Genomic DNA, 27,819 nt, shown 5'->3' on the forward strand with positions numbered 1-27,819 from the left:
CCTCCCTCCAAAGCCACTCGCCCAGAACACGTGAGCTCACTTCCTGCCTGCTGCTGGAGACCACGAGCAGAGGAGTAGCCTTTTAATAAATGCATATATAACTCTGCCTGTTAAACATCACAGTCGTATAAACACCAGCGGGCGCCTTGAACGCACCTCTGAGCCCGGCTGTGGGTGTGAGCGCTGTGCTGACGGGTTCGCTGCATCCAACCACTTCATGTGTCTCTCACATGCAAGAAAACAGCCACATTATGATGATGAACAGAAAAAATGAAGCTGTCCAGCTAGCATGTTAGCATTCTTATGCAACTAGCTTGCTTTAGCTTGAGCAATATGTCTGTCTAGCCTGGTGGAAGACTTGGGTCGTGTGCAGGTGGAGCAGGTGTGCAGGCCGTCCAATCATTCGACTGGGCTGAATGAAACAGCTGGATGGTTGGTTTTTAGATTCAGAGGACTGTGCCGACTGTTCAGGGTTATATCCTCTCTGAGTGCTTTTTAAATGCTCTTTTAAATAATAAATGAGCCTTTCTTTACATGACTTAACACATCCTGGAAGCACAGGTCTAAATTTCCATCCATCAGTTTACAACCGAGAAACAAAAACAAATCAGCACCAAAAAGACAGGAAGTAATGAGAGACAAAGCAAAAACAACAGCGGCCTCGGCTGGAAGTCAAAGAGCGGAGCGTCGCCGAAAAGGCTCGGTGAGCTTCACGTCTGGCAGACAACACGCTTTTCTTCTCCGCTGCTGTGGAAAGTTTAGTTTGAGCCGCTGACAGGAGCAGCAGGACGAGCAGAGGAGCTTTCGTCCCCAGTCTCATTCCTCCCTCTGGCATTCCTCTCATATCTGTGGGACGTCCCCGCTGTTTGCTTCTGTAAGTGACGTCCTCTGCAGGGACAGGACGGCGGACAGATGACTGATAACAGGAGCTACAGGGGGGCACCTGGGGAGACATCCCTCTCTCCCTCTTCCCTTCTTTCTCTGGGAAGTAAACTTGGACAGTGAAAACAGGAAGTAGGGCCTACCGTGTGACTCAAACACACTGCAGCTAATATTAGACTCACACACACACACACACACACACACACACACACACACACACACACACACACACACACACACACACACAGAGCCCTGCCCCCGTTTCCTCCCGTCCACAGAAAGGACACCCCTCTACTACAGCCCGCAGGGAAACAGGGTCAAAGCCAGAGCAGGCCTGAGCTCCTCCTCTGCTCTGTCTGAGAGAGTTCTCAGAGGCTGGACGCAGCACTGAGCACTGACAGGTCCAGGATCAGCGCGAGCAGCAGCGTGGAAGTCGATTCAGAGCCTTCACTCAAGCCAAAGTCCTCTAATGTGTCCGATTAATGTCAACGCTTTAACACCTGGTGGAGCCTGAGCTTATCAGAACAACTTTATAATCTTCAACATGAAGCTGCACCTTCATCTAGAAGCTTCTCATTTGTTTTGTTTGTAAAAAGGAAAATCTGGTAACTTGTTGAATGAATGCAGTCGAACATAAACTGCAGACTACAGAGTTGACTGAAACTAAACTGGATCACAGGGATGAAATCAAAGTGAAAGCTTGTGTTTGTGGTCTGTTTTAACCCACAGAAGTTGATTTCTAGTGAAGAAATGTGCATTATGAGCAGGACACGCAGAGCATCTTCACTTGATGCCACAAACACACGGAGCGTTCGATGGAACATTTCAAAGATCAGAAACATCACACAGCAACGAAGCAGATGATAACAGCTAACATGATGCTAAAGACACGTGAGGAGCAGACTGCATGTTAGGGGCAGCAGATCAGCAGCTGCGTATACATGAAACTCTGCATCGACTCTATTTAATCTAAATTAAATACTTACTAAAAACTTAATCGCATTGATGCAAAACTACAAACATAATAATCCAGTATTGGCACAAAGCACCCAAAATACTCCAGCAACAGGGAACCGTCCCCGTGCTCAGAAGGCTGCTCCTGTGCTTTGACCTTTCTGGCGCATAAATGTCTTTTGCACAAGAACAAACGCTTAATTACGTTCTGCAGCGGGACGGCGGAGTGCTCCACATTCCTCCAACGGCTGCAGTGACGGCTGCAGAGACGGGGGGGCCCCTCATTAACATGAAGCTCGTAGTGCGTCACACTCTTGAGCTGAACTCTGTGCGCTCTCGTCGCCTCGGCAGAGTTTCCCTTTGCTGTCAGCTGAACCGCCATCGTTGACACTTTCACCCGCAGGACGACCACACAGCAGCTTCGTCACAGCTGCGACACCACACTGACGGTGTTAGAACCACAGCTGGGAACCAGAGAGCACCGACACTCTGACTGGAGACGAGCTCCACTCAGCTGTTTGTTTAGTCTCACAGGCCGAGGGACACGTTCCGAGGTTTACGACCAACAGGTCTGCAGTGCTGTTCCTGATTGTTCTTATTATTCACTGAAATATCACGAACATAAAAATGTGTAAAGCACGATCAAATGTGCTCATCGGCGGCTTCCAGAGCCCAAATTCATCTCAAACGTTCTGTTCGACCAACAGCCCGAAACACAGAGTGTCGTTACGGTTTTATATAGAGCAGAGAAAAGCAGCAAATCCTCACATTTCAGACGCTGGAGCCTGTAAATGTTTGGTATTCAAGTACTGGAAGAATGACTAAAATGATGAACAGATGATGAAAAAGGTGAGACAGAGTGATTCAGTTAAAACTGAAACTCATCAGACGGTGAGAATCAGAAATGATGTTGATCTATTTTTGCCCGCATCGCACAGAACGACTGCAGCTTATCTGCATGAGCCGGCCTGAAACTGTGCCAGCAATATACTTGAGATAACAGGGAGAAAGTCACATTCAGAAAAAGTCCATTTCACTCTGCAGACACAAAACGGGGTCCAACGCAACATTTGGGATGCATGAAAAACAGATTTTCAAACTTTAGAAGACATCTGAAAGCAGCTGCTCACAGAAATCTGCTTCTGTTAAGGAAGTGTCTGATGGAAAAGAACAAGAGGAAGGCTGGAGACAAACAGCTCATACGAGACAGTCTGTGTCACAGAAAGACGTCCAGATGCTCTACAAACAGCTGAGATCACCCTGAACACCACAGAGAGACGAAGGGACAGCAGACAGTATGAGACAGAACGTGAAGCGTTGCTGCTTCCACCTTTGAAAAAACACCTGAGTGAGACGAGTGTGTTCAGAGGCTCAATGGACTTTAACTGTGAGAAGAACAGTCTTCCTCCCCCTCCCCATCGGCAGGACGTGTCCACCCCGTCCCCCCCGTCCAGCTCCCTCCGATCACCTGATCAGGCAAAGGAGACACTCTGACATTTGCCTGAGTAACGCTGTCAAGGTTTCAAAAGGGGGATTTTCACGTTGTCAGATTATTGCAATCCAAAACCGGTTTCATGTTTCTCTCAAACACACACACACACACACACACACACACACACACACACACACACACACACACACACACACACACACACACACACACACACACACACACACACACACACACACACACACACACACACACACACACACACGCCCTGCTTTATATTTACAGTATCTTCACTCCAGTTCATCTGACATTCGTTCCTGCGGGCTCGCTTGGAGAACATAACAAAGGTCACAGTAAAGTGGAAACTGAGAGGCACCGTTCTTAACTGGGAAAGTCTGCAGTGAAAAGCTCCTCCAGAGGAAAGGAAATCTGGAACACGGTTTGCAAAAAGTAGAAACGACTCAAAGGCTAAAACACGGAAGATGCTGGCGGTTCTTTTTGGGACTGACTGTCTTAAATTTGAGAGTGCCATTGATCATATTTCATGCCTTCGACTCATATCTTTAGTAACCTGATGGGCCAGAAAGCGTCTGGGAAGCGGTCCAGGAGACCTGTTTGGAAAAGGGGACACTCAGAAAATATTTGGCATCTGATTGGATGGAACACCAATTATGACGGGCTAACTTCAACCAATCAGATCGAAGAACCACAGGGTGTAGCGGGGGGTGAAACATCTCTGCTCTTCCCTCAGTTTCAGGTCTGATACCTGACGCTGCAGCAGCTTCGACGCTAACGTCTTTAGCAGCCAACATCGTCGTCCTTGAATGCTTCTCTCGCTCGTCGCGGCCTGCAGCTCCTCGCAGATGCTGATTAATGGATGCTGCTTCACAGTTTGATTAAATGAATGTTTGAAAAGTCATCACGCTGACACCACCCACCAGCTCGGCGCCCCCGCCCCATCCCGCCCTCGCTCAGCCTCTCAGAAGAAGACAGCTAGCTTGGACGCCGTCTGTCTTCTTGTTATCCGTCTCTCCCTCCATCACTCGCCGCCTGTTGTATAGTACAATCAAACGCTCGTCTTCCTCTCCCCCGTCTGTCTTCAATGACGAGTTGGAACAACGCTGCTGCCCACACATGAAATCACTGTTCAGAGGACAAAAGACATTCCTGACAGACTCGGGAACCTGGTCTTCTTTTCATGGGCGCCAGTTGCTGCATTTTCTCCTCCTTCGTTCTTCTGCTCTCAATCTGAGCCAAAAGCCCCAAAACCAGATGGATACTGGCTGGACTGAACTGGTGGAACTGGAAATGAGACGTGCTTCCAGCTGGAATGATTTCTTTTATTCTGTGATTCTTCAGACGCTCACGGCGTCAGGACCGTCCTGTTCCTGCCACATGTCCTCTGTGTTCTGAGCATCCTTTCCTTCATCCTGTTGATTTCCTGGTTGCCATTATTTAGTGAACACATTGGTATATGTGTTCATCAGGTTTGGGTGAAATATGGCTCCTGAAGTGTTTTCCTATGAGCAGTGATGACTATCAATGACCATGTTTATCAGCTTTGTTACAGAAAATGATGTTAATCAAACCGTTAATAATAAAATAGATTCAAAGTGGAAAATGTTCCATTCAAAGCTGATCAAAGAGGAAGAAAATCAGGATTACAAATGCGACCAGCCAGCTTCCAGAAAGTTCATCACAGCTGAAGTGTTGGCAGCTCGTTCCTGCTGCTCACCAGCCAGCAGATGGACAAAACGGCGGGTCATCAGGGTACGGGATGCTTCTCCCATCCATTAGGCAAGTCAAAGAGCACTAAGAAGACAGTCTTCACCTCAGAGGAAGACGTCAGGGAGAGTGATCAGTGGCCACCGGAAGCTGGAAATCATCTCAGTGTGTTCACGCTTTATTCTTCAGTCAGTTCAGCCTCTGAAGCAGATTCAGTGAGAGCTGATCACCTAAACCTTTCCAGCTGAGAGACCAACCTGCATCACGAGATCAGCACTCGTCCCTGAACTCAACATGCTGCAGAGTTACTTGATTTAACGTGGACAATGAGAGGCCGGCCTCTGTGGGAGTGCAGATTGTTTGTGCTAAAAAACACCATAAGAAGAATAAAGCGAAGAGGGAAGTGAGAAAAGATGGCGTGAAAGCCGCAGTCAGACACGCAAACACTGATGAGAGCACAGCTCGTGATGCATTCAGGTGCAGTCTGCCTGCATCGCTCCACGCTGAACTGATACATTAAATGATAATGAAAAAATAAAAGGTGCTCCACAGACTTTTTGAGGTCAATTAATCAATTAACTGTTCAGTCCATAAAAGGCCAGGCACAGAGAGGACACAGTGCTGATCTGTATCTGAAAAATATCTTTGAAACGAGTAATTCAGTTTCATTTTAATGTTCTGCTGTTTGCCTGAACTCCATTCACATAATTCATGTTGCTCCTTTCAAGCTGAGAGCATCAAAAGCACGTACCAACGGACTGTGATGTCACCGACTAACAGTTCATCACCAAAGCTGCGTTTAAAGCCCCCGTTGACGAGAAGCACGTCGCTCCCGTTTTGATTGTCATGTGTTTTAATGCTGTAAAGCCTTTCAGGAGGCCGCACCCTCCTTTAAAATGGCTACAAGAAACACGAAGGCGCTCCCCAGAGGCCGTGTTTACTTTGTCCATTCCGGGCTTCTGTACAACCATGGCGAACTCGAGCTCATTCTAAGGTGATGAAAATACAACTTCTCTTATTTTCAACTGATCATTCACGAATGAAAACCTGACTGTGAATCTCATGTTTCTGCCAATAGATCCTCCTAAATTCTGCACACTGACCTTTAAGTCTCTCATATCTGCAAGAATTAAAAAATTCTTTTAACTTATCAAACACAAATCTGTAATCCCACGGAGCCCAGAACTAACAAATAAATCAAGCCTTGCATGCAGCGGCGCTGTTTTCCAGTCTGGTCTTGGACCGAGTTTCCATCATATTAATGGTCAAATTTAGTTGAGGTCTAATATTCCGTTCGTATCATCAAAGAGGCATTTCATAACACCGCCATGGACACACCGTCTCTGCACGGTGGGATATTCTCATTTAAAACATCCTGAACCGACTCAACAGAAGATTAATAGTCTCTCTGTACGTCTAAGTGGAATAAGCTTTATATTTGTTGACCACAGAGAACCAGAGACGCTTCAGACCACGTCCCACCAGTCCAGCACAAGGTGAGGTCAGAGGATGGAAGACAGACTCCAGATCAGACTGGATCCACGATGCAGCACGATGTGGTCGCTCATCCTTCTTGAACAGCTGCGACTTCACAGACCTCATCTTCTCATTTGTTGAAGATTTCTTCATTTCAAATTCAAAGGAACAACAAGGACAACTGCTCCTCGCTGCGCAGACTCGTCTCCAGTCTCTCAATCTGAAGACAGAGATGTCATCCGGAAGGCATCGTCCAACATCTGAAGGCCATCATCACATGACTCGCTGCTTTCATTCTCAAGCATAAAGCTATGAGACGTTCGCTGCTCCGATCACAGAAAAGGTTTAATGTCCTGCAGCACATGTTCATGTGTTTCCAGTTAATTACAGGCTTTGTGCTGCTGAGGGTCCCTCTTTCACTGCCAGGACTGGGAAAGCTCTTAACGGTGATGTTATACGTCATGTTATTAAAAGATTTTTGCACATTTATTTTTGCTAAAATGCAAACTAGCTAGCTTGTGTCTTTGTCATCACAACAACACGTCAGAGCTCTGGACTCTGCGCCGCAGTAAAGGACATTCAGACGACTGAACATTAGCTTAGTGCTCAGCAGCAGATAATGCTGCCACACGAATGCTCAGTTCACACTTTTTTATTAAATTTGGCTTCAAATGTGTACAGCTTCGGCCACCAGCAGCAGCACCTGGATCACAGGTAGATGTACCGTACATGCACACCGCTTTCAGGCTTTGGAGTAAACTAGAACACGTGACGTTTAAGAGCTTCCACTCCTGAGCTAGCTCTCGTTAGCTTTACTGACTGAGAAGCCACACAGGCCGTTCAGTTCCCTCAGGGTGATGTCAGCTCCTCTTTGTCTGAAATGACATAATGCAAGATGCAGCTTAAGTTGAGACATGTTCAGCCTCCAGTGGCCATGGGTGCGCCCTGAGAGCTGCTCCTTCAACAACATGAGGTGTGAAGCTCTGAAGACAGATCAGAAAAATCATTTAAGTCCACTGAGAGAAAACAGATTGGACACCACTTTTAGGGCCTGAAATCAGTTAGAGGCCTTTAAAAATCCAGATAACCACTCGAGGCTTACATGCACTGTAACGTGTCGCAAGTTTGGCAAACTGATCTTTTCCACAAGACGTGTCACAGGTTTCGCAGATGCAGCCTGAAACAGTTCAGAGATATCAGACTGAACACACACAAGTGATTATTAAACCCACCAGAACATCAGAAGAAACCGAGTCGCTTTCAACTTGTTCCAAGATCTTCAGTCAAAAACTGAGCATTTACTGTCAGAGCATGAAAGAGCACACAGCTCCTGCAGCCCTGCTCGTCTCTGGCCCAGCGCACCACCTCCAAAGAAACATTCAGCACTTCCTCCATGAGGAGCTGCACTCTCTCTCCTCCATCCTGTCCTCCTCCTGCTTCATCACCGTCTTTCATCTCGTCCTCTCTCTGTCTCCAACGGCCCCGATGGCCTCATCAATAATACACTCAAACATCCATCTGCTTCAGCAGCTTCAGACAACAATACACAGCTTCTGCATGCTCCCTCTGAGCGTGTGTGTGTGTGTGTGTGTGTGTGTGTGTGTGTGTGTGTGTGTGTGTGTGTGTGTGTGTGTGTGTGTGTGTGTGTGTGTCATGCATGTTGCCCCAACCACACCCACTCTCGCCTCCTTTGTAGCTCTGCTGTGGGTCACTGGTTCATCTAACAGGAGCACCACTAAGGTAACAGGATCTATACTGTGTGTGTGTGCGTGTGTGTGTGTGTGTGTGTGTGTGTGTGTGTGTGTGTGTGTGTGTGTGTGTGTGTGTGTGTGTGGACAACAATGTATGCCAATATTAAAAAACACTGGTTTCCACTGGCTGGTTAAAGCTGAAATGTGCCTCCGTGCTGGCGTGTGGTCACACACTTGGATTGGGTGGAGACGCTCTCACACTCGCAGCTCCACACGTGATGGAGCCTCTCAGCATCTCCTGGGCTCATTGTTTGGCTTTCACAGCTCATAGCTGCTGGACTTGGTGGAATATTTAGCAGCTGCAGACAGAGTGAACGATGGACAACTGCACAGGAATGACAATGTCGAGAACATAATCATTTCATAAGGTGAACATCTGTGCTGTGTTTCCAGCTCCCAAGTGGTCAAAACATGAATAATGCTGCTTTAAAGAAACATGTTCACCTTCTTTGGGAAGAATTATGAGATGCTCACTTCTAATTTTTGATCTATGGAGTCAACGCTGTGACACTGTGAGTCAATTCTTTGAGATATTACATCGAATTCATCTCCGTGAGTCAAACAAATTGATGTCATAGCTCATAGTAATGACTTGTTTTGGCCATTCAACACTTCATGTTCCTCAGCAGGAGTGGACTCACAGAACACCTTCTCCTGCTAACTGTTTGACTTTTCTTTGACTCGTGCTGGATCGATGTTCAATTCATCCATTAGTTGATCCAAAGCAAATTAAGCAGCGACTCTGGTGAGTGATTAATCATTTATGAAGCTAAAAGGACAAACTTTCAGGGCCTCAGGTGTCTCACATGTAAGGCTGGATTATGTGAAACAGTCCTGAGCCCCAAAAACTCAGAACTCAGTAAAGTACAATATTAACTACAGAGCATTACCAGCACGGCCTCATGTTGTCAGAATGGAGTTTTAAGACTTGCTTTTAGTCTATTTGCTGTTCAATTTGTGCATTTTTTATTTTTTTTTAAATAAAAGGGGCCCAAATACATGTCCCCCTCAGGATCCCACTAACAGTTCATCCTGGCCATGCTCAGATGTCTTTTCTCACTTTGAACTCATCATAAACTGAATATCTTGTTGGTACTTTCACTATTTTCTGAAACTATACAGACAAAAGACTGAAGTCACTGACTGAACAGCTGGATTCATGAAGATATTACTTGTTGTACCTGTCCAGGTAAGGTCTGAGTTTTCCCACCATCAGCCCCACTGTGTGCGCCTCAGGTGTCACGTCGCGGTGGTCTTACCCAGTCCTCGAAGTGTTTGCTGCCGTTGTGCAGGATGTCCTCGAACTGGATGATGCAGTTGGCCACGAAGTCGTCGTAGCCGATGGGCGCGTCGTGGAAGACGGACAGCTCGATCCTGCGGCCGTCGTGGACCTCCGTGGTGAACTCGTCGTTCCAGGTGGGGCTGTTGGTCTTCTGCTTGGTGGAGGTCTGACCCACGCGGGAGTCATCCACGTTCAGGGCGATGTACGTGTCCAGGAGGAAGGTCTGGGTCTTGGGGCCGACGGCGTGGCGCAGGGACCAAGCCGTCGGTTTGAGCTCCAGAGCCTCGCAGATCTTGATCCTCAGCTGCCCGTTGAAGATCACCATGGTGCTGAAGTGGTCCCGACGCTTGACACTCGAAGTCTTTGCAGTGGAACCAGCCCACCCCCACCCCCCAAACACCGAGCTCCTGTTACGGGCTGAAGAACGGCTCAGCTCAACCGGTGGTCCTCCAGGCAGACACCGCAGGTCCTCCCAGCTGAACGTGAAGACGCCAACTGTGAGGCGTCTGTCTGAGGTGGGCTTTGATCTCTCCTTAAAACATCCACACTTGTCGAATATGCTACAAATTCCCCCCAAAAATGAAGTGCAGCTGCGGAGAAACGAGCGTTGAGCTTTCCCTGGAAGCGCGCGGAAGAAGCATGAACCGCTACGGAGAGTTAGCGACAAACAGGCGAGCAGAGGCCCCAGATGTGGATCGGTCTGTCATGTTTTTCACCTCCGGGCTCTTAAAAAAGTCCGTTAGCCGAAGCGGGGGGGCCTGGAAGCTCTAGCTGTTGCATGGTACCGTGTGGCGGGTGGGAGGCTCCAGATGCCTGCTGGCAGCCGCTGCGGCGCATCGGGGATGTCCGAGCCGGAGCGCTGCGACCAGTCGGCGGCTGGTAGCAGCCGCAGCAGGGGCGCAGAGGAGGGGCGGATTCAGGCGGCGGGTAGGTGGGTGTACAGGGGTTCCAGCTGCTCGGTGCGCGGCCTGCTGTTGATCTGAACTTCCCGTGCATAAACCTCCGGCTGCCTCCCCCGACGCCGCTCTCTGTCTCCGTCTCTCCCTGGTGCAGGAAATGCGAAAAACGCGTCAGATTTCTGGTGTGACAGACGGGGGAGTGCGACGCAACAGACAGGGGAGGTGTTTAGGAGCAGCAGGGCTGGGGAGAGGAGAGGGGCGGACGGCCGTCTGAGGGGATATACGAGAAATGAAACGCTTTACATCCCACCAAGGTGCCCTTGAGCAAGACTCTTCTGAGCCGCCCTGCAGCTGGACGGAAGCCCTGCAGAGCCGCGCGCTGCCGCAGCTCCTCAGCGAGCACCTGAAGCTGCTGAGCTACCAACTCCATTAAAGATGGGACCTTAGAGAGCAGAGACATGTGGGACATGTGTGGAATTTCAAAGACATGACTGACCGTGCCATGTGCAGCCTGTCCAAAAAGAAGAGTTTGACAGCTCTAATCACTAAACTGAATGTGTGGACAGCAGCTCAGTCAAACCCAGTGTGGGTCAAGTTTTCCAGAGTGTGGCCCTACAGGCCAGAAATGCTTGATGGACAAACGACTCTGAAATCACTGCTGGAAGACTGAAGAGCACAAGCAGCACGTGGGCCTTCATCAAATTCAGCTGTGTTACCTGCTGAAGTGTCCTGACAGCGACACGTCTTTTGGTGTGTGTGGACATGGTCGCCCGCTCTGCACCTGAACATTGTGCTGCAGCAAAGAACATGTTGAGCTGTAATGTGAGAGTCTTCACAGCTGATTAAAACCACAGCACGTGCACTTTATTCAGCTGTATATACAGTAAGATCACTGTTTGAAAAGCCATCAGGGGAAAAATAGTCTGGATTCAAGGGGCCTACAGCATGTGACCTGGCAGACACCAGAGGAATTAGATTTTCCACATTTTTCTGCACAGACAGATTCTTTATAATACACAGACGCTGAGTGTGTACATGAAGCTGCGTGCTCACATATGGCAGAATGTGATTTGTCTGTGAGGTCGGTCCTGGTCAAATCAGTATTAGATGAAATGTCAGACGTCTGCTTAATGTCAGAGTAAAACTGCTCTGTGATCAGACTCACCGTGTGTGTTTCAGTGACATGAGAGCAGGAACACGCTGTACCTGCACAGCCAGCAGCCATTCACCGTTTACACAGCCAACATTCATGTGCGCAGACAGCACTCAGTCACTGTCAGCGCAGAGCAGGGAAACATCAGGCTGACAGGTCAGCAGCATCAGTGTGCGACAGAGCCAACACGAAGGATTCATGGAGTCACTGAAGATGAACACGTTTTTCAGCACAAAAAGTTCGGCCTGTTACATGTTCGTGTTTTAGGTGTTTATTTAATATAAACCTTTGTCTTAACTAATATCAAGTTTCAGCTGCGCATCATTTCAAAGCTGAGCTAAAGACAAGGCTGCATCTTCCACGAGTTTGCATCAAAGATCAGTGAAGGTGTTTTCTAACTGTCTTTTCTTTGTTTTCCTCACAGCTGCAGGTCCTGCTAACTGTCAGCACAGTGTGAGGAGCAGCTTCCACACAGCAGCAGCACACATCATAGCATGAGGCTTAGCAATGATGCTAACAGGTTCAAAGGTGAGATGACGAGCCTTTTGTTTTGCTCTGAATGAAAGTTGGCTCTGGGTTTGGTTTGATCAGCAGCTGCGTGGGTGGGCACTCTGATGCTCGTGACTGAACCTTGAAAATGTTCAACTTTTTCTTAATGTGAGCTTAAAGTCAATTCATTGAGCTGCAGTCAAAAACAATATTCTGCGTCCAGGTGCAGTCTGCACAGAGGTGGGCTGGAAACACCTGCAGCACTGAACGTATGCATGCCTTCGCACCCAGTGTGCAGTGATTTTCCATCATATTCCTTAACATGAACAGAGAGTGAAGAGGTGGATCCAGTTCAGGGGATCAGCTTGTATTCTGATCTAATCTCTAATACTAAAATAACTTCAGGTCATAATTTGCATGGACATTTCTGATTATGATGAAAGTAAAATAAAGAATCAGCAAAGCTTAAATGAATCATTTGCTCACTTAATAATGTCACCACGTTTGAATTCATGGGCAGGATATTAATATTAAGCCTCATTAAAGCAAAACCTTTAGCATTTAGAAAGCCTCTCCAGCCCCCAAAGCCCCCATCACCCCACATTTACTCCTGACCTCAAGTTGAAAAAATAAAAAAGTCTTAACAACCTGTCATCAACGTGTCCATTGTCAGGACAAATTAGACAATTAGGAACAGAGGTGATATTCTGCTGATGCAGTTTAATAAGTGAATGAGGGAGATGAATATGTCACATTATGACAGAGAGCTGAGAGTTCGTTCCTGTAAGAGTCAACACATTTAAACCTTCTGCTCTGCTGACCCCTGCTGGTGAGTGTTTGCTATTTCAAGCCTGAACTGACTGACTGACACCCACAGACTGCAGCACCTCTAACACAGAGGACAGGTCAGATGAGATCAGCTCTCTGTGTTATCCATCTCGTTTCAGTCTGTTTGTGTTTCTGTCACGTCTCACATTCATAAAACAGAACATCTGACGGGACTTTTTAGGAAGCTTTTACCTCCAAAACAGATGAAAATGATTTTTCTGCAAGTTTATTTCAATATCTTGATTATTTCTCTGATCGGAGGATAAAAGTCACTGAATATTTCTACAGCAGATGCACTGACTCATCAGAGGAGTGGAAGTGATGACACAAACGACGGCTCTGCTCCATTCAGCCGTGATCACTTTCAGCTGTGGCTGATCAAAACATGACCTCTGTGTCTAAATCTAAATGTAAAATGTGAAGCTTTGAAGAGTCACTTTGAATGCTTCCTCTGAGGGAAAATCATCACCATCCAGACGGTTTAGGTCTTCTCAGGTCAAACTGCAGACTGACAACAAATACAAGCAAACATTTGGGGACATGAACCCAAACTGGGAGAATGAGAGCTGCTGGTGCAGGTGGATGGCATTTGCTGCCATCTAGTGTTCGATTAAAGGAAGTTCAGTTTATAGTCTGATGAAGCATAATTTTTCCCTGCTGGTGCAGAAAAATGACTAAAAGCACTAAAAGCACAGGCTGCAATAACAGAAGTATTATTCTGCTTTGCTGCTTTATTTGAAAGCAACAAAGTGCTTCTGTCTCTTTTCCACTTGGTTTTCTCATTAAGCCCATCAGCCAACGTGTCTCTGAGCTCTGCAGGTAGGAATCAATCACCGGCTGAGGGAAGCCCCTGGACGTCGGCCACGGCCTGCCGTCCCTTTCTCAGCACACCAGCATGGCTCAGCAGCAGTGGACAGGACTGTACACAGCTGTAACTATGGTCTCACCAGGACAGCGACATCCCCACAGCTGCAGGAAAATAACTGCTGTGAAGCCTGACAGGAACATTTTTCCATTTTGGGTGGTGACAGGAGTGACAGGAAAAGTCTCCTTATGAATCCAAGACCAGGTTCCCAGCAGGAGGAGCCGTTTGTTGCCAAAGAGCCACTCATGTGGTTAGAAGTAGATCTTCATTGCAGTCCTGCAGAGCGATAATCATCATCCTTTCATCACACTCATCATCACACATAATCTTAGTTTTTCATGTCATAACATAAATATCTATACGTGTTGATGTTGTTTTATATTATTTAGGAAAGGGTAATGAATGTGGCCTTTTTGCTTCTCCGTATGATGACTTCATTGTGATTTTCATTACATTTGTTTAATTTGACTTCAAATTCAAACCAAGATTATTATTTTATATTTTTCCAAAGTCAGTAATGAAGCTTAAGCTCAAACAGGAAGTCTCTGCTTTACTCTCAGTACTTTCAATCTGTTTTTAGTTTGTTTTTTGTCTCTCCCTTTTATTCTGTTGCTGTACCAGGTGAACTTGTCGTGGGAAAAATATTGCCTTATCTTATCTTAGTTATCTAATCTTAGTTATATTTGCATCAGTTGCATTAGCAGCTTTCAAACAGCAGGGGGCGCCAGACTTCAATGAAAACTCTTAATCTTTTCTAATCTTTTCTCAGGGCTCATTTAATTCCTCTGCCATCCACGCACTCACTCTGCTTCTGTGTGTGTTTTAGCATGTGTGTTCCCTCTCCATGTGTCAGTAAAATGCTGGTGATGGCACACAGCATGCAGCCTCTACCAGCACGGCACATCTGCTCTATTAACCACCAGCAGCTGGCAGCCAAAGACATTAATATGAGCAGGGGTGCAGGTACCTGCTCAGTATTCTGCATATCTGCATAATCCTCATTCATCCACATCCCTCTGATGCAGTTACTTATTCCACTATTTAATTATAAACAAACTGTCAAAAATCAATGGATTTTTTTTCCTTTTTTCATTTTCCTCACAGTGGGTTCTTTGTGTAAGCCAATCAATATTCCCACTTTGGCCCTTGGGGGAGGTTAAAAACGATCTATAATAGAATTCAACTCGAGCAGCAGGAATAACAACGAGCCAAACCAATTTCCCACAGGCTAACAGAGAAGTTTAATGCCGCTCTTTGCTGTCCCTCGGAGCTTTAAACTCGTAGATTTGTGCACAGAGGCTGGCGGCAGCATGTGTCCATCAGGCCTTTTAAACTGGGAAGCAGACAGCAGTTAGACGACTTTTATTCTCATGTATTTAGTCAAACACTGCACCAAAGATGAATATATCTAGTTAGAGATGACAGAAAAGACCTTCTCGCTGCACCGTGTCTCATTATCCTGACACCTGTGACACCAAACTCTTACAAACAATTAATTTTCTCCCTCATAACCCACCAGTTAGTTAATGAATATTGATGTGGAAAGGGTGCATATCTCCATATCCTTGACCTTGTCATTTATCTTGACTTGCAAGGCAAAGCAGGACCCAGATCAGTATTCCCATCACATGGCATTTGATAAATACTCTCCCTAATTTAGAGGCAAGGCAGATGGTCTAGTTGCTGGCAAAAGAGCTGCAAAATTAGGGCAAAGAAAGAAGTGTATGTCAGCAGCAGCAGCAGCAGCAGCAGCAGCAGCAAGGTGCGCCGTGGAGAGCAGAGGTAGTGCTGTGTGTCCCTGGAGGAAAGTGGAAAGGAAACGCCAGTCTGCAATAAACCAGCTGTTTCCTCAAAGAGTGGCAGGCAGCCAGAATACCTGCTGAAGTCAGATAATACAAGAATCAACCAGTTAAGGTGAAAAAGTGACTCAAAACTGTGGAGGTAGCAGAAAGTGACAAAGGCACTGGAATGAATTTGGATGGCTTCTCCTAAAAAAGTGGATGTGCAGTATTTGAATACAGAAGATTAATGTGGTGCATATGAATCAGTCCCTTCACGATGAGGAAGGAGCTTCGTCACTGTTCATCACTGAACAGACTGAACTCCTGCAGTCACTGTGAGCACGACTGAAGCGTTCATTCATCTTTTCCCCCAATCATCTTTCCTCCTAAATCAGAGAGTTTATCTCTTAGAAGGCGACTCCGACATGGAAGCAGAGACTGCAGCCTGCAAGCTGTCTGCTCCTGCGCTGACAGTCAGTCACATTCAAAGAGGGAACAGGGCCGCTCGCACAGGACATTCAGATGTAAATGGAATTGTTTCCTCATTATTTGCACCAGAAAGAGCAGACTGTTGTTTTCACATCAGTAATGGCCAAATGAGATTTGGAGGTGCTTTAAACATGACAGGATTTGGTTTATTTAAAGTTTCATAAATGTGTTTTTAACTTCTAAACAGGCCCTGATGCTTTATAAAGTTCATAAGGTTAGCAAACAATTCGTTTTTGACAAATCCAGCCGACATGAATCAACACTACCATCACATTTTCAGTCCTGTGTGATGAATCTGAGTCCAGTATTCACTCCTATTCACAGAAAATGTGAGAGGCTAACGACCTCTGCGGCCCTGTAGGGAGGGTGAGAGTGACCCCTTCCACATTAAATCACTGGTAATATGAAAAATATTAATTAGTGGAGCATTAAGTAAAGTCTTCATATAACCAAACATAACTTCATCAATAAATGCACTTGTGCTGTTGCTCCAGCGCTCAGTGGCATTAAGATAATCCAAATCCAAATCCCCAAATTTCTTCCTCCCAGCTGTTGATGTTTGGAAACTTGACTGAAAACAGCTGTGCTGAGTTTCACAACATCAAAACTGATCTGAGAGGAAATTTGGGGATTTGGAGAAGTCATGTGATGAGACAGGAGAAGTTCACACTCACCTCATGATTCACCAGGACTCTAGATAGATAGATAGATAGATAGATAGATAGATAGATAGATAGATAGATAGATAGATAGATAGATAGATAGATAGATAGATAGATAGATAGATAGATAGATAGATAGATAGATAGATAGATAGATCTCAACTGAAATTTGGTGTCAGTGCATCTCTCTCCATCGCACTGCGGCAGTGATATCTCGTCTGGGACGAGTCTATCTCCTGGTTTGAGGATTATCGTCTTCTGGCTCTCTGGATGTCTTTCTGAGTCCTCGGGGAGCACAGATGCAAATCTTGGCTTTGTTTTCCAAAAGCACCGCTTGGCTCCAAAGAATATCTCTGTGTGTTTAAAGCCTTCAGAGTGAGATAAAGTTATAAATCAGGAGGACAGTTTGGGGAATTAGGCCTCTGCTGTGTCAGTCTGCTTTCAGTGTTCCTGTCGTATCTCTGAATCAACTCGAACGCATCCAGGCAGCCAGAACAGAAAGAGGCTTGAGTCTGATTTAAATACGTTCTTTCCCAACTCAAGTAATTCTTGTCCCTGTTCACTGATTGGTGATTGGTCTCTGCAGGCGGTGGACACACTGGACACCCACAAGCCCTGCAGCCGCTCACATCTTTTCTGTTTCCGGCTGGTGAAGAACATTTGGTGATGAACGGCACCAGACCGTGCTGTGATGGATTTAATGAGGATCCCGATGTCTTATGCTGTCTCCAAATTGTCTCAGTCAATTTTCAAGTCGAAATTAACAATTTGCAGCACTTTTATTAGCAATTATTCCCCGTGGTTTCCCTGGAAGTGTGTGAGAGGGACTTTGTGTGAACAGCATATTTCTGTTGACTGGGAAACAAAATTGGATTTTGGTGTTACTGCTGTACTCACCCAGCCCTGGAAACTGAATATTCAGAAAAATTACAAATGCTTATTGACCTGAGGATTTGAACAGCTGTGCAGGCAAGAGGGTGGCATGATTGGAAGACCTGGATGGATGAAGTGCTTTTGAGCAAGACCCTAAACTTGGTCTTTAATAATGGCTTTTTTCTTTCTCCAAACATGAATAAAACCAAAAGACTTTAGCACAAATCCTGAAACATCACATTTCCTTTCTTTACTGTGACTGCTATGAATTTCCATTTTCATGAATATCAATGAAATTGCTGCTACACCTGTTTAGAAAAGTGACTCAGTGATTTGGAGGTGAAGGGATGTGCTTAAATGAAAGCATCTGGGACTTGGCATTTTTTCAATACTGGATTTTGTTGTAACACCCCCAACCTCAAAATCAGAGAGTGGCTCTTATTCTTAGATCAAGCTCCTGTAGTAATGACAATAATGATAATAATAACCCCTCCTTTGGGCTCTGTTGTGAGTCTTGCACATCTGCTGAATGCTTCATGTGGAAACTGGCTGCAGGGAAACGCGCTGAGGCCGCGCTGCAGACGCACGCCGCCGCTTTGTCTCCGCGCAGTGTCCGCGCCTGCTGCGTGCCTTTGACGTTTAAAGGGAACTGCCCCTTTAACCGCGTGGCCGTACTGCTCATGCTCGGGGCTTAGTGCAGGAGTTTCCCCGTTTGAGACCAGCTGTGGACCGGAGAGCTACAGCGGACGGAGCAGAGAGAGGCACCGCTCCGGGAGAGCTGCGACTGTCGCATCTTCTGCTCACCAACGCGGGCAGAGGACACGTCTTTGTCTGCGAGCATCCCGCAGGAGAGCAGCACGCCGATCAGCTCAGCTCCGAGCTTTTATTCTGTCTCCGGGATTACAGCCTCTGACGCTGAGGCGGGATCGTCCGGTCACGGTCGTGTTTACATCGGAACCTTGCCCACGGTGGAAGTTAACTGCTGGACTTGTGCGGACGCGCCGCTCAGGGCGAAACGTGGTTTTCTATGTTTTTGTCTCTCAGGACGGATGGGTCCGATCGGAAGTGCGTGCGCAGTGTTTTTAAGGTCGAAAGTGTCTCCATCAAAGTTTGATGTCTTTGTCCCGTCCCGCAGCTTCCTCCTCGCCGCTCGGCATGTTCTGACAGTGCGTAATTACTGTTTTCCTGCGCCCTCTCCACAGGCGTCACAGGTAGGCTACCTGAGCCTGCCCACACCGCTGCTGATGACAGCACATCACCTCACGGCGTGAGGCGACAGTTCGTATTCTGCTTCGGGGCTGAAGCCTCTTAAAAAGACACTCCGCGTCCATCATGGATGATACTGGGAGGGTCCATCTATGCACCTGGACCAAGTCGTCCAAAAGGAGCGCCCGGCACGTGCTGAAAACATACCTGGGAGTATATGTCATGCTTCATCTCGTGCTCCACACCGAAGCCTCCTCGGTGTCCAAGTCCTGCGATAAAAGCTGCTTTTCAGGGAAGTGCATGAACGGGACCTGCGCGTGTGACCACGGCTGGGTCGGGGATCAGTGCCAGCACTGCCAGGGAAGATTCAAGTAAGTTTCTATGACATCATCTCACCTGCCAGGTTATTATGTGTATCACTGTTGTGTTGAGCAAAATCCAAAACAGGCATTATGTGTGTGAGCCAGTGGTCCCTCTAAGCTGTGTGAGTGGCAGGTTGGTGACACACACCTTCATCCAGTGTAGCCCATAATGTCAGCTGTCTCACCTGCTGTGGGTTACCTGTTCGACCGGCTTCAGTGAGTAAGAGTTAATGACTGCTGTCTGCGTCTTTGTTGTAGTTAAAGTGAAGACCTGTGGACGTTACCTGGCTCTGCTGGCAGATTGTATGAGGGGCAATTAATGCCAGAGCAAAACAAAGACCAGGCCCCGAATGCTCTGTGCTCTCTGGTGCTGCTCGATTCATTATTTAGACACAGATGAAGCTGGCTGATGTATCTGAGTGTATTAAAGCCAAAGATCTCCAGAGGGGGACACCACACACGAGGCGGTCGTGCCTGTGCATGAGCATATTGGAGATGAGTGGAAGTGACTGCGCAGGTTCAGCTGGTTCAATTCAAATATGAGTGCAAACTCTTTTCTAAATATGACAGCATGTAATTTTAATGCCCAGACAGCAGATTGCTGCCTGCTGCTCGGAGTGAACGGAGCCCAGCGACTGCCTCACTGTCACTTCAGAGCAGCACACAGGCTTAAAAAGCCTCCATCCAGCAGTCGCTCTTAAAAAATAGATCAGGACTCAGAGACTGCATGGCTGATACGCCGCCTGTGATACCAGAGCACGTCCTGCTGGTTTGAAGACCAGGCGCAGGCTGAACACGGTGGCCTTTCACAAAGTTTTAACCATGATTTCACCCACCCTCCGCTTCACTCTGCTGAAACTTGGCAGGAAAAGGCTTCAACCATCAATCATCATTGGTTTTAATTTGACTTGTAACGAAGCAGTTTGGCTTTCTGTCTCAGACTGAGCTGTGACTTCAGATATTTCTACCTGCGAGCAGAATGAGAAGAAGCAAGATGAGCTTCGCTGGCTGTGCCTGAGCTTTTATTTTGAAAATTCAAAGGAAAGTCAGCCATGCAGTACTGAAACCTCTGCAGTGATGTGGAACCACAGGCAGCGTCTGCTCTCTAACGTTGATGCTGAGACAGTTGACGTAGCTCAGTGGCATTTTGAAATTCGGCCCAAATGAAGATGTTTTCAGTCACTGTTATCAGATTTTTCAGATTTTTTCTCTGTCTGACAGAAAGATCTCCCTCAGGGTTCACAGTGGCCTGAATACGAGATCACGCTTTTTTCTGGAGACAAAAGCTTCTTTTATATGTTGAGTGTATTACTGTTACTCTGGCTCCTGCAGAGTGTTGCATTGTGGGTTGTTCATAGCTTTAATGTTGCTACGTTAGCATGTTTCTTCACATGTTTACAGCTTGGCTTTTTGACTTAATTAGAACTGAAAGTGTTTATTTCGTGGAGCTAAGCTCTGTGGGAGTTTCTGACGGCTGATTTAATGTGTGTGCTGCCAAAGAAGAAACGACTGAGTGAAGGTGATGAGTGAAAACACCTTGAACGTGTCTCCTGACGTCTTAACTGCAGGGAAGAGAATCATCAAGCCACCAAGCAGTGACCACCACACAAACTTATGCAAAGATTTCATGTCTAACTTTTACAAGAGAAATGACTTCAGAGCGCGTTGAAGCTGTTTGGAACGAGATAATCAGGGTCGTCTTATATTGGGGCTGCAGGCGCATCCTGCATGTAGTCTGTTCAGACGTGTTATCATCCTGAACAGCTTAACTGAACGGTGGCATTAATCACCCCTCATAGCCTCCGGAGAGGATGACGTTACCTTGTCACATCCACCTACAGCCTGGTCTGCACAGTAAGGACAGACAGGTGGCAGGACTTCAGTCTTATATTTTCTCTCTGGAGGATCGTATCGATCTCCCCGGTCGATGTCATTGTTGTGAGAGTGGTGAACAGAACAGGCTGTGGGCTGGACAACAGACAAACAATACATCAGGGCCGAGCTTTTCTTGTGGCTGCATATTAGCATGATTGTATCCATTAATACTGAGCACTTGTCACGTGCACGCACACTGTGAAACCGTGCACGGCTCTCTCCAGAAATGGAGCTTATCAGTCAAACACACTATAAGCCTAAAATCTATATGTGAGCAAATTGTATTGTTTGCAGGAAAAAGCCTCTTGAGACGCATCGGCTGGTTTTCAGACAGACAGATATTCCACTGGATATCGAGCACTGTGAACAAAGATGAGAACAAAAATGGAGAGAAGACCACCTGCTCCACACAGATACAGAGAGATGTGAAGGTGACAGTCATTTCCAGGCAGCAGAGTGGCTGCTTATAGAGAAGTTTTATTTTCACAACATGTTCTGCAGCGGTAGAAAAAGGAAAACACAGATAACAGGTGATAAAATATCAGTGGCTGTAACACGAACCTCCAGAGAAACATGCAGCGTGTCTGTCTGCGCGTGGTAACATCAGGTCGACACCAAACTCGATGCTAACGCATTTTGCTATGCTTCAACACGGTGCATCAGCTTTAAACACTGCAGGTGACTGGGGAAGAAGCAGCAGCCACTTTGAGCCGGTCAGATGAAGAGCTGCAGGCGACAGGTTGCAGTGTGGTTGAACCTTGATGACATCAGCCAGGTGAACAATACCTGTCCCACTGTGTGCATCTGCACTCCATTAAGGTGCAGCAGAATTTGGGATTTTGGACGTCAGTTTACTCTTTGTTGCGCAGCCCATTGCACATGTGCATTGTGATGCGTTCGTGTGCTGTTGGAGTTACCAGAACTACTTTTTTGTTAACTGTGTGAAAGTCAAGATCCAAGTCATAATCATGACTGTGAAAGTATTTTCTGAAAGTTAATAATACAAAGTCCACTCTTCAGAGTCATTAAATCCTCATATAACTGACACAGTGTTACAGTGTGCATGCACAGTGTTTTAACTTCCCTGAAAATTTACATTAAGACGTCTACAGGCATGTAAAAATGTCTTCTCTCAGCTCGCACAAACATCAACACACGTGAATTTGGCCCAGTTCAGTCCGTTGTATTCTGTCCTCTCTATTCCTTTATCTTATTACAAACCATGCTGTGATCCACCTGAAGAGCATCCACTCCACCGCTCTCTGGGCGGGCAGTGAACTACACGAACCTCCCCGTCAACAACCAATATTGTAGGAGCGCTGCTGTCCATCTAAAGGCCTCACAGGCTTCATCAGCTGTGTCTATTAGTGAGGACAGAACGTTACTGCAGAGCAGTGGAGCCCAGAAAAGGACCTGAGCTTCAATACCACCGCTGTGCTCTGACGATGCTCAATATGAAGCCTCAGCGCGCACGCACGCACACACACACACACACACACACACACACACACACACACACACACACACACACACACACACACACACACACACACGCCTGTTGTGGCTCATATCCACACAGACAGATCCAATAAAGGAGAAATAGGGAGCAGATTCTCTCTATTGATTTAAGGTATTGGTGTTCTGTAGTTTTATTGGTCCACAGTCTCGCCCTTTGTTTTCCACTGGCGTTCTCTCGTCCCTGGTTTTCCTCCGCTGCTCTCGCTCTCTTTGTTCAGACCAGATAACGTCTTGCTTGTTCTCACAGACAAAACACACACACACGCACAAGTCACACTAACACACACACGCACGAACACACAGAATTCAGTCTGAAGCAGATGTGGAGAATTAAGTGACGATGTGGAGATAATGAGCAGACTGGTCAGGAGCCCCAAACACACCCTTGACTTTAAAATCTAATTATTTCAGAAAAGAAATCCTTCTCTCGCCCTCTCCTCTTTCTCCTCCCTCCTTCTGGTGTTAATAGGCCTCTAATTTCCCAGCATTTGTGAAGCTTTCAGGTATTTTCAAACAGGACTCTGACGTTAAAATTCGATTATTTATTTATTTCCTTCCTGCGTTTGGACCCTTTGAGTCTGCGTCCGTCTCACTGACACAGTATATTTATGTGAGCCACCACCTCCCACAACAACCTGTATGACGCTCTCATATTCGCTGTCGCTCCAGTGAAGTTCTGCTAAAACGTCTCCGTCACGGCTGCAGTGATATTTTTTAGTCAGTCATTTTTAATAGGATTTTGGTTTGATGCCTGAAATACGAGTTTCATGTTTTGTTCTGCGACATAAAAAACCCAGTTGTGAATTTTGAAGCTCTTCTTCTTTGGTCTAAAACAAGGCGGCGGCTAAACATGACGTACAGTGATGTTTGCATGGTGTCATGTAAGTTGGTACTGTAGAAAGCTTTGTGATGGGGACGTTGAAGTCATGTGACCGTGATGTAGCTCATTTTTAGCCCGATGTTAGCTTTGTATTTCTGGCATTGCATGTATGCTTCAAAAATCCTAAAACGTGTTTGTATTGGTGAAGATCAGCTTGTAATGTGTAACATTTGTTTAAAGTAGAGTTCATTTTCTGCAGTAATCCAAAATCTGAGTCTTTGTGGAGGGAACCAGGGCGATGCTATCGTCGATGGCCACGTCTCTCTGGAAGAGGACATTTTAATCTCAATGAGGCTTTTACCTACTTAAATAAAGGACGTGTATATACGGGACGTGATCCCGAGTCTGTGGCATCGACATTGTGTGATGTCTGTGGACTCTCAGTAGTCCAGGTCACGGTTATCCAAGGAGGCTCTAATGAAGGGCAGCTTGGGCTTTTCCAGTTCTTACGGGCTGGTGGGCAGTCCCAGGTATTTATCCACGGGTCCTGCAAACGTCGGCCATTTTCATCAGTTTGAAAGGACTCCAGGTGCCGCTGCTTTTCTTGTAAAGTAGAGCCGCTGTGGCTCTGTTACGGGGGAGTCTGCGCTGCAGCTGCATCAAAACTTCTGGAAACATTTTTTTTGGTTGGATTATCTGCAATATTAAAATTCTGTCTGCATTTTTAAAACATGACGTCGGGAATCTTAAGGTAGGAGCGTTTGGCACTTCACACATTTTTAAGTCAGCTGCTTGGCAGAAGCAACAGGATCAAATCTTAAAAGTCTGCACGCTCACCCCTTCAGGGCCGTCAGCCGCGGCAGCCAAGCGACACTTTCAGGTAGGAGCTTTTCATCGGACTAAATAGGTTACCTGTTTATCCTCCATTAACCTCACGATGCTGTGAGGCGCTCGCAGACCGACGTGACGGTGGCGTCTGGCGGTCTCAGCTGTCTAAAGCAGCACATCAAAGTGAATGTGTTTGCCTAAGGTTTGTGCAAGTTTAAACCGCTGCATTAATCTCACTTTGTCTCTTGCATGCTAAGTGCAGGCAGCCAGAAACACTCGAGGCTACGTTGAAATGAATTCACACCGATCAAACATTTTGAGCCAGTATCTCCCAGCAGAGATGCAGCGGGGGGGTTCTGGAAAAGGATGTTGATGGTGCTAATTGATAGAGGAGAGAAAGAATAAAATAAATGTGCTGCCTCCCTCGTCGGTGGCGTGCCGTTGTAAAGCCATCGCTCAGTGTTCAGAAGCCACAATGGAGGTTTTTGCCTCTCAGACAGCTGGAGCCGAGTAAGCTGTAGTTATCACTGTGGAGCCTGATAAATGGACTGAGGCGACTCAGAGTTCAGACAACACTCTGCAAGATGGGATTTCAAAATTTACCACCTCTTCAAGTCAGTCAGCAGAGTTACTGCCGTGAAAATAAACCCACCTGCTCGTTCTTCACAGAGAAAGAAAAAATACATAAAGCACTGTGTTTATTTCCAAAATGGGATTACGGTTTGGCATTGAACCCTGCACTGCACGTCTGATTTAATCTGTCTGCTAATACCGTGAGTGCAGTTTAGATGTTATGGTGCCACCGAAATCCTATTACATGACGTTGGAGCCTATTAGGGTTCCTCTTTATCTGTCCAGCAGCGGTACGAAAGTCATGAAGTTTTTGCTTTGTTGGTTCACAAATTTGAACTTTGTGGACTGAAGTGATGCTTCAGATCTTCAGTCTTGACCAGGGTTTGATCTGATGAAGTTACCAAAGGTGTCAAATGAAGTGATGATGATCTCACTTTGAGTAGAATAACAGTGACATCATCATCATCATCATCATCATCATCATCATCATCATCATCATATTAACTGTCAGACCATGCTAGCTTAGTAAAGGTAACCAGGCTAAGGTTTGTATTCCTCCACATGTCGATGTGTTCATGAGCAATACTCAGCTTGTAGATACTTGTAGTCTTTAAAAACACGAGAGCAAACATGAGGAATGGATTAAACTTTGTCTCTGTCTGCTGCAAATGTTAGCATGTCTGGCTAACTGTCTGTGTCCAAAGACAAAGGCGATGTCATTGGCTTTCTACATTATGTTACAGGTTACCTGTTCAGGGCCGACACATCCGTTTCTTTTTGAGATCATGAAATTTGTGTTTCTCTGGAGCTTTGATGCACATCAACACTGGGAAAAGAACAGATCACCAGACAAGATCACCAGCTTTATATCACTCTGCAAAATACTGTTCAATGACGGCGTTTTCTTATTTTCTGCTGCTCAGTTTTGGGTTAAAAAGGTCAAACTTTGGCTGTTGGTGTGGACGAGAAGTGAACTCTGAAAGTGCTTCACCACTCCAGCCTCCACGTTCTTGTTTTCCTCCTCACTGCATGACAGACACCCTCCTGAGCACCAAACATCGCCTTTGAGACTCAAAGTTGGACGTGATTCACAGGGATACTGAGACGAAACAAGCCGTCCTGCATGTATGGACGTCCCTCTACACCACCAGTGTTTGCTGCCCTTTCCTTTAATCCCTTTGCTTTAGACAGACCATCATGCATTTCTTCAAGCTGTTTTTATATTAAGCCTTCTTAAATGTCCCACATGTGGATGCAGGAGAAATGTGTTTGTTCCTGAGTGGCACGCCTGAATATTGTCAACCAGCTGAACCTGGACGCTGATGTTTCTGTGACAAGAGAACATTTCGAATGCTTTAAGTGAAGATTTATGTGTCATAGCAGGCAGGATATTCCTCTTAAAAGATGATATAGCGCGCTGATTATGTTTACAATACATTTGCAAATATGCATCAACGTGAAAGTGAAGCTCTGCGATGCCTGAAGAGAAACAGAAAGAAGCCATTCAAGGACAAAACAAGCACACGAGTGAGAGACAGAATAGAGTGCTTTTCTGACATCAGAGTCATCATCTGCTGACACGAGCTCCAGCCCTGTGTGTGTGTGTGTGTGTGTGTGTGTGTGTGTGTGTGTGTGTGTGTGTGTGTGTGTGTGTGTGTGTGTGTGTGTGTGTGTGTGTGTGTGTGTGTGTGTGTGTGTGTGTGTGTGTGTGTGTGTGTGTGGGTTAAGCCTCGGGCGGTGTGCAGTGATGATGACACAGCTCGTGAGCTGAAGTTGCCATTGCACTGTGTTGAGTTGTTGGGTGTGTTTGTGTTTGTTGTGTGTGTGTGTGTGTGTGTGTGTGTGTGCGTGTGTGTGTGTGTGTGTGTGTGTGTGTGTGTGTGTGTGTGTGTGTGTGTGTGTGTGTGTGTGTGTGTGTGTGTGTGTGTGTGTGTGTGTGTGTGTGTGTGTGTGTGTGAAAGCATGTAAGTGTTTGGGAGGAGGAGCATCAGACGGCCATCTGTCCAGTGTGTGCTAATCCTGCTATGATGAGAGTGAAAGCAAGGGCAACGTACACACACACACACACACACACACACACACACACACACACACACACACACACACAGTTGGATCGGTGGGTGTGTTACATGAATCATAACCTCCTGTGTTCCTCCCTCAGGCTGCAGCGGTTTCAGAGACATGGCACAGGTCTGTTCTTCTGACATCATCATCATGGGACAGAGGGTCCCCGCTGACTCTGGATCAGTAACTGCATTAAAAAAGGCTTCAAAGGGAAACTCTGGCTGTGACTGAACTGATTCCCTCTCAGTTTCTTTTCTCTAGCTGATGAAATATGAGCAGAATATTTTCACTTGTCACAGTGTTTTATGGTGAAGTGATTAGTTCACTCAGACAGCAGTTTGGATTTGTTCATCAGGCTGAAGGAACAAAGTCAGAAGTGAGAAATGACGTGTCTGAGAGCCATAAACTAAAGCTCGAGCATCAGGTTTAAAGACACATCGATAAATGATGATTAGATATTTTACCTGCAGGGACACATTTTCTCCATTTGGGGAGACTTTAGTTTTATTGTATTTTGTGATTTCATGAGATTCAAACTGGCAACCTGACAGACAGGACGTGGTGTGAATTGGGTGTGGTTGTACATATGAATTGCCTCCGTCCAGGCAGCTGTTATATAACAGGAATATGAACAATACGTCCAGAATGAGAGGTCATTCTGCACAAAGCAAAGGAGGCGGATAAATGTCTCTCACTCAAATCCTCGTAGTGATGAGGGTGAAGCAGATCCGGGTTGGGGTCAGCATCTGGTCTGCAGCGTAACAGCGATTTAACGACTAAGACAGAGAAAAATGAGGCCTATATCTGACAGGAAGTCAAGGAAATTCATAGCGTGTCCACAGTCATTCGGGTTCATCCTCTGGGGATACAGATGGTGACAGTAAACAGTTAATCCTGATGCTAGTCGCTCCACGATGGCAAAAAGTAGAGGTCACTTAACGAATTTAACAGAAATCTGGCCAATACTTTTCAAGACGGCTCTGGACCACACCACGAACAGAGGGTCCAATCATC

At 46.3% G+C, this 27,819-nt stretch overlaps 2 protein-coding genes across 4 annotated transcripts in view; one reads left to right on the forward strand and one right to left on the reverse strand.

Moving 5' to 3' along the window:
- Positions 1–10,632, reverse strand: part of LOC139341006 (protein kinase C epsilon type-like) — a 55,602-nt gene extending 44,970 nt beyond the window's left edge. Inside the window, exon 1 of the mRNA XM_070977201.1 lies at positions 9,498–10,632. Within this exon, the coding sequence (XP_070833302.1) occupies positions 9,498–9,845 (348 nt within the window). The 5' untranslated portion in view covers positions 9,846–10,632. The remainder of the gene's footprint in view (positions 1–9,497) is intronic.
- Positions 10,633–18,200: 7,568 nt separating this feature from the next.
- The window catches only part of atrnl1a (attractin-like 1a), a 206,239-nt gene continuing 196,620 nt past the window's right edge, over positions 18,201–27,819 (forward strand). For all 3 annotated transcript variants that reach the window (XM_070977907.1, XM_070977908.1, XM_070977909.1), the window contains exon 1: positions 18,201–19,136. In XM_070977907.1, coding sequence (XP_070834008.1) covers positions 18,892–19,136 — 245 coding nt within the window. In that variant the 5' untranslated portion in view covers positions 18,201–18,891. The remainder of the gene's footprint in view (positions 19,137–27,819) is intronic.

Source organism: Chaetodon trifascialis, chromosome 13 (genome assembly GCF_039877785.1).
Source record: "Chaetodon trifascialis isolate fChaTrf1 chromosome 13, fChaTrf1.hap1, whole genome shotgun sequence".
Taxonomy (NCBI): domain Eukaryota; kingdom Metazoa; phylum Chordata; class Actinopteri; order Chaetodontiformes; family Chaetodontidae; genus Chaetodon; species Chaetodon trifascialis.